This window comes from Dermochelys coriacea, chromosome 2 (genome assembly GCF_009764565.3).
Source record: "Dermochelys coriacea isolate rDerCor1 chromosome 2, rDerCor1.pri.v4, whole genome shotgun sequence".
Lineage (NCBI taxonomy): Eukaryota > Metazoa > Chordata > Testudines > Dermochelyidae > Dermochelys > Dermochelys coriacea.
In genome coordinates this window covers 77451243-77467195 of record NC_050069.1, presented here as the reverse complement: position 1 = coordinate 77467195, position 15953 = coordinate 77451243, and the positions used below count along the sequence as shown (strand labels likewise).

The window sequence follows — 15953 nt, the reverse complement described above, 5'->3', positions numbered from 1 at the left end:
CTTGCCTCCTCACTCTCTGCCAGACCTCCCCTGCCTCCAGCAAGACCCCCACCAGCCTACCACTTGCCTCCTTTCCCCCTGACCCACCCACCACTCCCCTCCTCACCCCCACGCCTGCCAGTTGCTCGGCTTCTCACTCCCATGCCTGTCCGCTGCTCACCTCCTCACCCCCCGCCCGACCTCCCTTGCCTGCAGTGAGACTCCTGCCAGCCGCCACTCACCTCCTCACCCCCCTGCCCACCCACCACTCACCTCCTCACCCCCGCGCCTGCCTGCCGCTTGCCTTCTCACTCCCACACCTGCCCGCTGCTCACCTCCTCATCCCTCCACCCGCAGCAAGACCCACGCTGCTTGCCTCTTCACCCCCCCACCGCTTGCTGCTGGCTCGCCATGTCACTCCTCCGTCCCCTGCCCCCACAGGGAAGTGGAGAGAGGAGGGACACTGCGAGCGGCTGGAACCTCTGGAGAGAAGGAGAGGAGGAAGACTTACTAAGCAGGCAGCAGCAGCAGGTGGTGGGGATCTTGGGGAAAGGGCGGAACTGGGAGGGGAAGAAGCGGGGCCACCACAGCCCAGGTGTCCGGTTGCGAGTCAGTGGCAGCTTAGCCTTCCCTGGTCTATTATACCCGCCGCCCATCCTTTCAGTGCTTATCAGTAAATGAAGTCTATTTTCAGCACATCAGCCTTTCCAACTAATGAAAAATACAGCCTTTCTGGGTTTAAACTATGTACTCGCAAACAGTAACTGTCTTTTATTACAATGGCTCTGATCAAGACCGGGACTCAGCTATGCTAGGTGCTGTACAAACACATAGAAAGAGACAGTCCCGGTTCCAAAGGCTTTTCAAAACAACTTCCAAAACTGTTAGTCAAAGTGGCTCTTTCCAGGCCTCCAGCTATTTATCCCTGGTGAAACTCCCATGAATCATCATAAATCACTGCTAAGTTGCATAGGGTCAAACGCTTTCCCTCTCTTACCCACTAAGGGCTTTGTTTTACTCTGACTGAAGTAACTGAGAGTCTTGCTCTAGTGCAGTATTCGTTCACTAATATTTTCTACCGTGACACTCATATTCTGGATCAGCATTTCCTGCCTACTCAGAATTAATTCTAGTTGTTGCCTTTCAAAGAAAGGGGTAACTTTCACTTCTTTCAGTTTTTCATATCTCCCTTAGACATTCAAAAACCAGACACAAGTTTATTATAACTGAAATGTGTCATGTCCAAAGAGCCCTGTGTAATTCTGAGTCATATTTATACCTTTACTGTGTTGGTGTGGTATTACAGCTTTGCTTACACAATACAGGTACTTTGGCCTTAATCAGAAAGATCATGTTCTCCCTGCCATCAGATCCACAGGAACTGGAATCAGAGCCACTGATGGCATAGAGTGTCTATAGGGACAGCTCCAGCATCCCACTGATCCATAGGAACTGCACTTCACAACTCCTATGTAATGATTGGGGAACGCTGCAATGATCCTCCCCCTTCCATGCTATCCAGTCTTTTATATGGCTAAAACATTCTATATATGACAAAGGGTGACTGATGACTTTGCATGACAAACACAAGCAAATACCTTCAGTGCTATATGATTAAGTGACCAACCCTTAGGGAAAATTTCTATAGAAATTACTAGAAGACGAGGATTTTTCTAGAGAAAATTGTTTTCTATTAAATTCTATAGGATGATTAAAAATCTATGGAAAGATTAGCATTATCTAATCAATTCTGTAGTTTTTTTAAAGAACTATTCAAAGTTCTATAGAACATTATTGATTTTATGCCTATGTAATTCTGCAGGACTTTTCCATATGATATTATAGATTATCACTGTGTTTCCTATATTAAAAATCTCAAGTGAGAGCTCTTAAACAGCTGCAACCATTTCAAGCAGGCTGTATTATAGGAAGAAAGCCTACCATAGTGGTCCTTTTTCTGTGAGCGAAGGCCTGGCTGTTGAAATGAAGCAGCTGGGGTGAAGCCAAACAATTCCCCCAGACAAGGGGACATTAAGGAAGGGCTTTATTGCCATTACAAATCTTTGAGTTAAGAAAAATCTAATTTCAGAACATTTAAATGTTCATTCTTGGGAGTTCTGTGGCTTGGCTAAAAACATTCTGTGAACAGAGGGGAGAATGATTGCTGCTGCTTCTATTACGGTGGTTTTCAACTAGAGGTTTTCAATCTGGGGATAAGCAGAGATCTTCCAGGGGGAACATCAACTCATCTAGATATTTCCCTAGTTTTACAAGACATAAAAAGTACTAGTGAAATCGGTACAAACAAAAATTTCATACAGACAATAAGTTGTTTATACTGCTCTATATACTATACACTGAAATGTTAGTACAATATTTATATTCCAATTGATTTATAATTATATGGTAAAAATGAGTAAGTAAGCCATTTTTCAGTAATAGTGTGCTGTGACATTTTTGATTTTTATGTTTGATTTTGTAAGCAAGTAGTTTTTAAGTGAGGTGAAACTGGGGGTATGCAAGACAAATCAGACTTCAGAAAGGGGTATAGTAGTCTGGAAAGGCTGAGAGCCACTGTTCTATCTGTTCTCAATTGATGAAATTCCCCCCCGCAAAACGCCCACAAAACACTAAAGGCTTAAGTGCTACATAGGGCCTTGTATGGGCTTTTTGCAAAGGGGTGTAGTTCTCTGCTTAGGCAAAAATTGATGGGTGCCAGTAACAGCACTATTTATTCCAACAACTATAATTCTACTGAATAAAATGAAGTTTAAATGAGCTTGTGCATACATTGGGGTAATATAGCTGGGAGACAGTGCTGTAGTATTGGCTACCATGTTGTTGGTTTTTAAAAAACAATTTCAGTCATCTGGGGGTAATGCAGATAAACTCTGTCCTATCTAAATGCACAATGGCATACAAACAATTATAGACCACTATTTAGCGAAGTACTTAAGCTAAGTTTAAATAGCCATAGACTGTGGCACAACTGGGGCCATCATGCACAAACATTTTTCTGCTTTTGGTTATATATGGTTTTATGTTTTAGTAATAACGATTTCCTTTCAATTTTACCTCAACCATAGGACAAGCTCATGAGTCAAATTCTGCCATCAGTTACATGCACACAATGCCATTGACTTCAGTGAGGCTGCATGGGTATGACTGAGGACAGAAAATGGTTCCATGGCCTTTGGATATTTTTTCCAATAGTCCGTAGCTATTCAACCAGAAAGCCAATCTTTTTGGATCTGGCAAAGGTCTGAAGTCATGTAAAATGCCTTTCATGTTATTTCAATGGGAAATGAAAAGCACATTTTAAATAATATCATCTGAATATATTTTAACAAACTATTCCTGGACATGATCCTCTGAACCTGCTGATCCAGAAACAGTGCTCTTCCAACATCCTCCTTTCTTGCTTGACCCAAATCAGGGCATTTGCAATTCTTCCAGTTTACTTTTTTGAAGAAAAACCATTTGAACATTCAAAATAAAGGTTTAGGTGTAGGTGAGAAGCCATTGGAAGCTTCAGCCACCTCAATATTTTCACTTAAAATATTCACTTTTTTACCTTACAATACTATAAATGTGATTTGCTTAATAGTGCTTAACCCTTACCCATCTCACGTTTACTTTTTTAATGAAAGCCAAAGTATGTGAATTAAATACTTTATTTGTTATAAAAAGGGAAATTTTAGAACACTGCATTCATAGATAAATGGCTACTGAAAGCTGAAGCCACACAGAAAGTCATTAGTAGTTTATGGCTATTTGGTGGGCTAAGTGAAACATGTTGGTATTCTCAGGCTAATTCCTAGTGGTCAAGAGTTCACATAACCCTCTCAGCTCCTCTGCCCCCTCCCCACAAATACCACAATTATCCTTAATTGGCATTCTTGTTGACAGACTCAGACAAACCCCAAGGACTGATGGCCTAGCCGGGGTAATCAATTTTTTTTTCAAGGTCCAAATTTCTTGGTCAAGGTCCAGACTCCAAAGAAACATTTTTCACACCACAATAACAATAATGATAAGAATATGTAAATAAAAAGATTTTGTAGTTCATTCAAAAGCATCTGGCAGTCCGGATTTGTCCCATGGTCTGCCTATTCACTCCCCATGCCTAACCCAAAGGCTGCTGAAGTCAATGAAAAGACTCCCAAATGACTTCAGTGGACACTTTGGCCAGCACAGCATGTATGACTTGGGAGGAACTGGAATAAACTATACTGGCAAAAGCACAGCTTTGCCCATATAAGTTGCATCCACATTGGGGGGCTTTACATTGACAAAGCGCTTCTATTGTAGACCTGGGCCTATTCACAAAGAAGGTGAGTCGCATTACAGGGACAGTGTAGGAAGCTTGCACTACAACCACCTTTGCTATTTCTGTTCTGTGAATGAAATGAGGACTTCAGTCTCCTATGCAGTCAGGCTGGCACATTTCCAAAGCAATGGGAAAAAAAGAAAAAAAGAAAAAAGACTGTGATTAGGCCAACAGCTGGACCTTTTCTAGTGGTCTGGCTGGTTTTAAACAACTAAAGTCATGGGACTTCCATTATTTCCCAAGGGAAACGATTCTACAATCTAATAGAGCTCAGTATCAGAGTGATTTTCCTGATATTCAGATGTAATTCATATGCATGAATTATGAGCTCCTGTCAACATCACATCCATTGTGGCATTCTTAGGGCCTGGCTTGTTTAAAATTATATGTTTCAGTTATGCAGGGTTTCTGTGCACTAGGGCAAAATGCCTTTTTAAGGTTAATATATTATAATTCAGTTCATTAACACTTTTTTCCTCAGGGAGAGTGGACACCTCTCAGTTACACACCCCACAGGTGCACAATCCCAAATGGGAGTGGAGTCAGAAAAAGAATGATGAGTACACAAAAATAAAGCTGCCCTGAGAAAAACATGTTAACTAATTTATGCAGATATTTACGCTGGTATTCATATAAAAAAGTAATAATTGATATAACATTTATGCTTATGACATCATTCTTCTTATAGAAATAAACCCTCACACATGTATTTTTAAGGCTTTTGTTTTCAGTTTTTACTGATTTTTTACAAAAAAATGCTGGGGTTTATTATGCATTTTATACTGATTTTCACCTGAATTTTGGACCACTCAAATACATGAAAATACTGATTATGTTAAGAAAATCCAATATATTAATAGACAGATGGGTTTATGTTAATAAATTAATCTAAGTGCAAATGTGAGGCTGTCTGTTTAAGTAAGACAATGTAGTTGAATACACACACACGCCAATGCATGTACATAATGTTAATGTACAGTTCATGAAATAAACCACAGCATTAAATTGCTTTTACTTTCCCTTATTTGTGGCTTTTTTTCTGTCCTCTGGTCTCTCAATATTTATTTACCCAGAAAACTGTGAAATTAATTTCTGGCACTGATTTTCACCTGTTTTTTTAATGTTTGTAATAAACACCAATATGTTCCCTGAAAATTTTAAAACAAAATGATAATCAAAAATAGGGCCTTTTATATTTGATAACATTTCAGACCTGACCTAAATAGAAATCAACAAAATAAAAATATGAATCTTAATAAAAAGGATCCTGAACAAGAAAAAGAAGAGAGCTACATTCCACATATGATAACCCAGCAGAGTCAAACAAGGAACAGGACCAACGAAGAAGACAACAATGGCTGGGAATTTAATATTTTCACCTTTCACCATTAATGCTACCTGTGAAACTAAAAAAGCTAAGACAAGTTATCAAAATCCACTTTGCAAATGTTGTGTATTAAAATGACAGTTTCCCACCCTTCAAAAGGAAGCTGTCTTTTGTTTTCTGAAAAAAATGTTGAAAAAAGTCTGAATAGTGTTTCACTGGCTTGAAAAAATGGAATTATTTTGGTGAGAGTTTCTTGTGATGAGAATATTTTTGCTCAGCTATAGGAACTTCACCATCCTGTCTGTAACCCATTTGTACAAAATCAAAAATATCACAATAGATACAGAAACAAAAGGAATACTTTTTGAAGCAAACAACTAGAAACACACTAGAGTTCATTTTCATCTCAATACATGCCTCACTCCCATTAATGCTATGTGAATTCCAGTGCAACTAGATAAGAATAAACACATTAATTTTACCTGAAGTCATGCAAGAAACCAAAAACCATGTTTGCAGTGAGGATACTATTCATTCAATACAACACAATTTTGCAAGAAGGCTGTTCCAGATAGCTGGAACTGCAGAGAAGATTCTCCCACAAACAGCATCCAGACTGTTAAAGAGAACCCAGTGCTAGATGAGTAAATGGAGTTGGAAGCATATCAGGTCTGTGAGGCTGGAGATAGTCCAAGAAGGATTTTACAACAAGGGTCTTGATTTACTTCCAGGCAGATAGCAGTACCTCCAGGAGTCAGCAGCTTTAAATTTTGAACAAGGCTCCATAGAAGCCTGCCAACAGAGCCTACCATAGAAACATGCTAAATAAGCATACCTCCTGATTTTCTAAGACCCATCTACCTACCAGCTGGATCTCCTCGCTTTCTGGGCTGCGCCAATCATCTCTGAGTTCCTCCTCTCTACCAATTAAGGAAAGATTGCAAGCAGATTGTGTCCTTAGCTTTGCTCCAGATTGACTTTCCACCACTCAGGGCTTGACAATTCATGGCTGAGCGTAGGTAGTGCATCTGACCCAAGGATAGTCATTTTGAATTATATCTTGAAATGATGAGATGGCAAGGGAATTTCTGTGTATGGAGGTGGTTCACACTTCTTTGTACATCTGAGAAGGAAAGCAGCAGCATTCCATACATGCTGGAGTTTGGAGGGCTAGGAGTTCAGAAGGCCATAGAGAAGGGGGATATAGTAATCAAGAGGAGATGAAACCATGGATAGAGATGGAGTTGCGGCAATGGTATATATAGGCAATGTTGTAGAGGTGGTGACAGCAAGATACGATGACACATGGAATACGGGAAGAGATGGAAAGTCCAGAGTCAAGGACAGTGCCAAGATTATGAATAGGGGAGACAAACAGAAGGTCTGAGTCAAGAAGATAAACAGAAGGAACTGAGTTATTGGAGGATGCTTTGCTTGCCTAAGAGAAGCATTTTTGTCTTTGAGGCTTTTAGCTGACAGAAGATGAAATGAAGCCACAAGGTTACTTGGTCAAGCCAGGCACTATCTGTTCAAGATAAGAACAGTTGAATACCATCAGTGTAAAAGCAGTAGCTAAGAATAGTATAATCGAAAAGACAAATACCTAGGCTCAAGGGAGAGTGCTGACATTTCTCGGAAATTATTTCAAATGGTACTGCAGGAGAGAAAAATATTTAATATACAAATAGAGCATGAATTTTGACAACTTGCTGTATTTTCACTCACTCATTCTCAGAGCTCCATATTGTTCTTAGATATGCAGGCATGCATCATTAATGGGAGTTGCATGGTTGAATTCCTATGCATCATGCTCAGAATGAGAGTTCTGTGGCTAACCTATCACACACAAAAATTACTCCTTACTGTCTTCATGCTTCTCACAGCTATATTGTCACTAAACCTCTCACCTGTTGGAAATTTGCTTGGTCACATCAAATAAGACTCCCAAGTTCAGACTCCCTTCATATGAGCTTTTCTAAGTATTTGTGTCTCTTCTTTCATGTTTGTGCTCTGCTGTTTTGAACCTTTTAAAAATGAGCTAAATATATGGATGGAACAAACAGAAGGAATTTATACTAAAACAGTGGCATTTAATGTAATTATTGCATTTATTTATTGAGGAGAGACAGCGTGTGTGTGTTTTGGGGGGGATGGTCACTACGTCTATAGATCTCCAAAACATTTATTAAAACCATCGAGCAGGGAGTGTCAAGGCTTCTGCCTTCGTAATGTGCCAATGCTTGCTCAAGCTTTTCAATGCAGTGCTGCAACCAACCTCGACACAGCACTGAAGCAGAAGCCCTGGTGTCTGAGACTACGGAATGAATGGAGTAAGGTATTTGAAATTTATCAGGGCTGCCAAGAATTGCTCAGCAAGCTAAATTTTTGATGTACACATGTGTATGATTTATGCATGTAAATGATAAATACAAACTTGAGGACATGTCAAGAGGTTTAGTTCATCCCTGCTCCCCACCACCTTTTATTGTTTTTTTCAATTATAAATCAAGTGTGTGGGGGGGAGCCTCTGGCAGAAAGAAGTCCTCAAAACTGCTCTAACCTTATTTTTTAAAAAGCAAAACCTCTATAGTGGATGAACTCCTTTATTTACGGGGGGGAGGGGAGGGGTTAAAGGCACAAATGGCATTTCGACAATTAAAAATGTCTCCCAAGAATCTTAAATGGAGAGACAAGTGCCACAACTGATGTTATAAAAGTGATCAACATGGGCAAGAAAAAACAAAAGAGGAGTTTTCAGGAATGCATAAGAAAAGGTGGCCAAATGTTTACAAATATGTCAAGGGCCAAGAAACTCTTTTAGTGACCCCTCAAATAGAAGGCTTACCCTGGGAATCAACACTTCAAATCCATTCCAAAAGAGTAGAAGGTTGGAGAATCCCATGCTTAGTGAGTCCAAGAAGGAAAAAAAACTGTCATGAGTGGGAAAAGTTGGTGCAACAAAATATCTGTGAGCTGCCATGGAACATAGAAGGGAAGGGAAAGCAGCACTGTCCAATGGACATGGCATAGGTTGGGGAGTGAGGCGACCTGGGTTCTCTAATGCTGACTTTTGCTGTGTGAACTTGGGCAAGTCATTTAACTGCCCTTTGCCTCAGTTTCCCTCTTTGAAAAATAGAGAAATAATAATGCTTGTGCAGCTTTAAAAAGTGCTTTTAGAACTACTGACATGGACTAAAAGTGACTTTATAATTGCAAAGTACTATTATTTAACATCCAAGGAGGTTTATAGTAAAGGAGACATATTTAAATTATATTCTGAATGAGCCAGAGTGGCAGATGCAAAAAGGGGCTGGACTGTGGAGGCAAATGGCCAAGGAGAGCCTGCTAGATCAAAATATGGTAAAAACACATACTATATTACTTGAAGCATAGGTTACCTCACTGATGACATAACCTGGAGTGGAACTGAAAACAGCAGAGTGGAACTGATCTGGTGAAAGATGGAGAAGAAAGGCTACTTTTATATGAGTACACAGAATGAACTAAGCGATTAGTTGTATATCATTATCAGTGAGTCATAGACACAGAGGAGAACAAATATACAATACCCTCTACAATAACCATCATTGGCTGTTGGAATAAGGAAGAATGGGTTCAGTCAGGACAGAGCAGGATATTCAAAAGTCCCCAGTCCATCACTTCTCTGTGTATAATGGTCCAAACGTTGCAACCCTAAACAAGTAAGTCTATCAAATGGTAGGGCAGAAAACAGAAGGGTAATTAAAATAAGGATGAGGTAATAAGAAAGAAAGGACTGGTCCTTTTGCAAAAGAGAGAGAAATAAAACTCTCCAATCCAATGTCTTTCTGAATGCTTCACTGTCACCCTTTCTTACATTCACCTACGTTACTACTCTTTGGTTGGACAAAGGATGTTCATTATTAAATTGTTTTAAAACCCAAACTGATACACTTATTGAGCGCAAATGTTTTATTGCCCACAGATGTATTTGCCACTACTTTCAGTGCTTATCAAATCCCCTTTGTGGTTTTAACCGTATGATTGTTCCTATGAAAGTTCCAGTTAGCATGTTATTGAAGAAAGAAGTACTGATGTGAAAGAAAGCCCTGCTGCAGTTTAATACCGAATGGAATATGCCCTCTAAGCTTTCAGAAACATTTCCTAATATTGTATCCATTCATGTTTTAAAGAAGAAAATCCTGCATTGAAAGGGAGGATTCACTGTATATCCAGAAATCTGTAAGATACCATCTTCTCATCACTTTTCATCATGCAGATGAATATATTGCTATTCAAGAAATAACAAAAATAAAAATAAAACAATGACTGCATCATTTTTTAATCTCTTATAGTCTATGTTCAGGTAGCAAGAAATTTAATTCCAGTTGGACTAGAGTCTTCTGATCTTTTTTTTCTTTCATCTAAGATTTTTTTTAAATGCTAAGAGGTATTACAATAGAAAAGCAAGTATTTTTGCCCTGGTTTACACCCATCATCCTTACCATTACAACAAGACAAAAGCATTAAAGAAAAATTAATCATGTCAAAAGATTTTAGCAAAAACAAGTGAGACCATGCATAAAGCATCGCTTTGTCTAGTGTGAAGTCACGCTCTGATTAAAAACATATAATGAAAGTGAAAGTAATACATCATTGCCTTAGCAGTAGGGTTTTTTGGAAGTACTACGCAAGTCTGAACACAAAAAAAATCTTTATGGGTTCTGGCTTTTGAAACTTAAAATTAAACTGTAATAATTGTAACAAATGAAACATTGGGTATTTTTAAAAATTCAATCAATCTTAAATGTTACAGTTACAAAGAAAAAGTAAGGTGCTAGGCTTAAACAAGGGGATTCCTGGCAGGTTTTATGGTTGATAATTAAAATATAAGCAGCAGCAGCAGCAGCAGGCATGGGGATGTGATACTGAAAGAATCATCTTCAGTGCCCACCAGGTAGTTTACTCAGTTTAAAGGAGTAATGAGAGGGTATTAAGTGATGAAGCACCAGCAGCAGGGCAATGCTTCTGCTGCTAATTGGGGCCACCGAACACCTGTCAGTTCAAGATTAACTAGTGCTACTGGTAACAGTAGTAGCCTATTGCTGCTATAAGACACAGATAACACCCAATTACTTTAAAGCGTGTGTGTGTGCATGTGCGCACACGTGAGAGAATCTGGGTGACTCAGCAAAGAATAGTTTACTGTATTAAATGTGTTCACTACACATTATCGTGTAGCTTGTAAAATCTTTTACTGTGCTTGGACACGAATGTGCAATAACAAATATTTCAAGATATATAGCATTGTGCATCTATTTATCTCAAATTAGAATTGAGCCCATTGAAGGTAAAATTAGATGCCAATATATTATTTTAAAACGCCACACTTCCCTCTCTCTCCTTTGTTCCTAGCCTAAGAAACAGCCTCTCTGAGAGGAGTACTAGCAGGGAAAGGAGGAAAATACACAATTATACTGGACTGTAAAAAATCTAATGAGCCCATGAATCATAACATTCTTGCTTATAAAGGATGACATTAAAATGGGAAATGGGTGCATGTCTCCCCTCCTTTTCTGGTCCTACGAAAAAAGTAAGTTATTTTCCTGATACCTTCAGAATTACTCCCATTAGTCCTGATGCATTAATTGCTTTGCGAAGCCAGGAACAGAGAAGAGGGCAGAATCCTTGCCAACAGATCTAGTCATCTAGCGTGAACAAAGCAAACTTTTTATTTTGCAAAGCTCTCATGCTCAACACCTGTGGTACTCAACCTGCAACTCTTTTCATATCCCTGAGTATCATGGGTTTTGTGCATCTGTGGTTTCCAATGGGTGATATTCTTGCTCTACTTGTATCTCACATAAGGCATCTCGTGGAGCACTGAGCAAATGGACTGGTGCAAAAGCTACTCAGTTTCTGAGGGGTGAGGGTAACCACCTCTCTCTAACAGGTTAACAGGCCCAGTTCAAGAATATCTGCAGCTTCTTCCTGAGTCATTTGATATAGTCTCCCAGTTGCAGGATTTCATTTGCTATCTTCTCTTCCCACCCTCACCTGCCCCAGGTAGGAATGAAGGGAGAGGAGGGGAGAATAAGTAATATGGACAAACCAGGGTCCAGATTCTGTGCATATTTATAGCAGTGTAAATCCAAAGTGACTCTACAGAAGTCAGTGGCATTTCTTAAGATTTACACTGGTGTAAATGAGCATGGAATTTGGCCTCTGGTGAGTGGATGAGGGATGTTAGGAAAATCGCTGATGGAGGTTTTCTGTTAAGGAAGAACATCCATTGTATCTCAGCCATTGTTGAGATAAAGAGGTAGAAATCCTGAATCTCCATGGGGCTTATCACAGCACTCTGTCAGCATGATGCAGCTCATACTCCACCCTATGGTTCACTGCAGAATGAGCAGTACATTTTTCACTTCAATTGATGGTGTCTTGACTTGGGGGTGCCCTGTGGCTCTGGGATGGGCAGCATTGTCTGAACTGGTCCTGCTGGTAAGACAGAAACAGAAGAGGACCCTCTCCTCCCTCCCTAGCAGTCAGGAATTGGGGTAAAAATAGGAAAACTATTCTTTTTTTCTAGACACTATGCACTAGGACGGGGTGGGAGAGAGAGCCAGAGAAATATTCCATTTTTAAGAACCCAGATTATGGGTTACGAATAAAAGAGATATTACAACAGAAAATAAAGATGGCACAGTGTATTGGAACTGCACTGCAATATTTGGCTCATGCTACTTCTGCAACAAATATAGGTTGGCACTGTATTGTGATAACTAAACACCACTACACATGCTGATGCAACACCATGACTGCAATGCAATGACAGGGTGTTGTGCTGTGATTACTTTCTGATTCTCTCCAAATCCATTCACTTACGATATTCCTCTCCTCCTCTTCAAGTTTATGTACCACTGTTCTGTAGTGTTAGTTTATGTTTTAATGGAGAGATCTGGAAAAAAATTCTACTCGCATTTCCTTGTTTCCCTTGGTTCCTGTGTTGCTTTGTGGTGAACTAGGTAATGGTGGTGGTGGTGGGTTATAGAATTTTAAACAGCTTAATGGCTATTTCAACCTTTCAAAAGGGTTTTAAATTGTTACCTTTCATTAATAGGGGGTATCTGTAATATGTTCTAAGAAGATGTCCCTGTTGCATTTGAACGTTTCCACTGTGCAAATATTGATTTTTGTGTGTGTTCCCAATATGACAGAAGGTATGTCTTCACAGCACAGTTAGTTTGAGTTATAACTTGAGTGTTACCCCTAATTGGACACCTGTCCACATACACAAATCTCTATCTCAAGTTAAGTAGTGCTTTAAAGCTCAAGGTAGATCAGTTGCTGGGGGATGTGGGGGAGGGGGGGCTGATGCTTGAGCTAGCAATGCAGTGGGGATGCAACAGCTGAGTTACAACTCATCAGTAGTAATCCAATCACTCTGCTAATCTGATCACTCTGTGTTGCTAATCAAATCACTCTGTGTAAATCCAGTTTTGTTTTACAGTCTGGTTGCTCTCACCAAACTAGATTTCAAAAAGTACTAGCCTAGCATGCACTAGGGAACTTTGAATTCACACCAGCAGGGTCTACACAGACCAGTTATTGTGGATCACGTGAGTGCACACTGCTACTCCATGTAGACAAGCCCTCAGATAACTGCTTGCTAGAGGGCAATGGAAAGAATATGCTTTATTTTGGTAAACTGCACAAAAATACTCTTAAAAACTTCTTGAAGTTCAGAATGATTATTTTTAAAAAAATAGATACTAGTCCAAATTCATCCATGGAGTAACTCAAATTCAGTCATTTCAATTACATTGTGTGTGAACTGGGGCCAATTAATTTAGAATCTGAACAATGTTCTTTACCGGAACATACATATAATGTTAGTATGGTTCAATTTTCCCCCTAAACTAATGGATAGTATCCATTTAAATAATCAGCTGTCAAATTTCATTCCTATAAAAAGAAAAGGAGTATTTGTGGCACCTTAGAGACTAACAAATTTATTTGAGCATAAGCTTTCGTGAGCTACAGCTCACTTCATTGGATGCATTCAGTCCATCCGATGAAGTGAGCTGTCGCTCACGAAAGCTTATGCTCAAATAAATGTGTTAGTCTCTAAGGTGCCACAAGTACTCCTTTTCTTTTTGTGGATACAGACTAACACGGCTGCTACTCTGATTCCTATCAAAGTATATTTGCAAGTATATTCAGGATACTGACCAGGTCCTAGCAATGAATATACAATGAAATAATATCAGCCATTCAGTTGAAGGCCAAGAACTTGAGTCAGGAATCTCCTACTCTACAGAGAACTCTAGTTCACTTGTGTCTCACTGTGAGGTATTGTATTTTACAAAACAACATCAGAAAAATAGATTATTTCTGTCTTACAAACACATTGTTTGTACTGACTATTATTATACTACAGATTTTTCTTAAAAGTAACCTGTCATGATAAAAGGCAGTATCATCATAGTTTTGATGGTTGAAATGTCATTACTGACATGTCTACCAGAACGGAGTGATAAATGTAGACTTTTCTAGACTATAGATCATATCTTCTCTTTAATATTGCTTTTCTTACACAACATCATCTACTACTAATTCAGAGTATTGGTACCTAGGGAGTCTTCTTGTTGTAGTTCGTAGATTATGCCAGTTTAGTTTCAGTGTGTAAACCATCTTGAAGAAGCATTATTTCAAGCACTGCATCTCATCTATCTTTACTTTTGCTTTGTCTTATGAACAAAATACTATTTTGGCTTCATCCTATTAAAAGATTTTGTAGAAAAGTACAGAATTTTGTAAAAGATGTTTCACTGTGAAAACTGGATATCAATTAGGAAATCCACGTTTTACTAGCTGTCCAGTTTAAGAAGTATGGCTTTGATTTATGTTCATTTATTATTTTATCTATACTGCCTTGGTTAAAATTTAGTTTTATTGACCGCTGTAGCCAGTCTAACCACAAGGGGGCTAATATACACACAGCCTGCTGCATTCAAGAAACTGATTTGATTCCATGACCAAGTTAGTTTGGGAATTGTAACCAATATAACAATACATTCCAAATTTCAATGCTCAAGGCAAAACACTTGTGGGGTGAAAAATTCTGTACATAAAACCTCTAAGCACTATTTACTGTAGCTGATACATACCGCTAATACGCTGTAAGCAATGGATGTAGAGGACAATGGGGGAAACTACCTTTAATGACTATGGACAAGACATAAATTCTGAAGAGGGAAACAAAATTGCAAAACACAAAAGAAAATGTGTTCTAAAAGGCCAGAGATCTGAATCTGAGAAATTGCCTCCAACTTCACATTATTTTTTAAAAATACGAGCTTCTATGTGTCGCGGTATGAAAGCTTTGCAAGTTTACTTTAAAAACTTACTGGAATGATTTTAAGCCAGTTTTAATTTAGGCCTATTCCATTACAAAATTAGCATCTTCTGCAATCTCAATTTATTGCTCCATTGTGAAACCTCTTGTGATACATAAACAAATCTCTGAAGGGAAACAAATCAATAAAATGTCTTATTTAATTAACCATGGTTTTAGATTCATCATGACAACTCTACAAAAAATAAACCACTTACTTGTCAGTATCTTCCATGTCTTCTTTTCATCATCATAATACTGAACCAAATTGCTGGGTAGCCGGTCAGGTCCGGGAGGCAATCCTCCGACCAATAACAGCATTTTCTTATTGGAGCGAATTCTTCACCCAAAACAAGAGAAAAGATGAATAACTACATTATTGTAAAGTATTTTTAGTGGCAACAAAATCACAGCCATCAAAAGAATGTTCACTGCTTGCAGTTTTCTATTTCATTTTTTGCATTTCTTTCCCCAATCATGTCTCAACAATTTTTTGAACCAAGCAGAAAAATGATCAGAAAAGCTGCATATCCCTCTACTCATGGAATAAGCAGCTTCCTTTATGCAATTTGTTAGAGGTTCATTCTAGAACGACCTTTTTCTTATATTATCCCTTTAAATCATCACTCTTTACAGCTGAATACACATGAAATGCTCTGGAGTTGTACTAAGGTTAAGCATTAAAGTTGCATGTCAAAAATCGTATTAGTCAAAATCATTATTATAAGCCATTCTACACTCAAAGAACCTTGAAAAAATTAAGGTTATGCAGAGAGTTTGTGAGCCAACTCTTTAATCACACACTCAACTTCCAGTACTACAGTTTAGGACAATTAGTAGCACCAGGCAAATGGTTATGGGTTAAACGCTAACTTACAAGTACTTTTTTGTTTGTTTAATTTAGCCCAGACTCCTGCTTTCCCATTCCCTCCCCTCCA

At 38.8% G+C, this 15953-nt stretch overlaps 1 protein-coding gene across 1 annotated transcript in view; it reads right to left on the bottom strand.

Annotated features, from left to right (window-relative positions):
• The window catches only part of KLHL14 (kelch like family member 14), a 76984-nt gene that overhangs the window by 44150 nt on the left and 16881 nt on the right, over positions 1 to 15953 (bottom strand). Inside the window, exon 3 of the mRNA XM_038391179.2 lies at positions 15234 to 15355. Within this exon, the coding sequence (XP_038247107.1) occupies positions 15234 to 15355 (122 nt within the window). The remainder of the gene's footprint in view (positions 1 to 15233; positions 15356 to 15953) is intronic.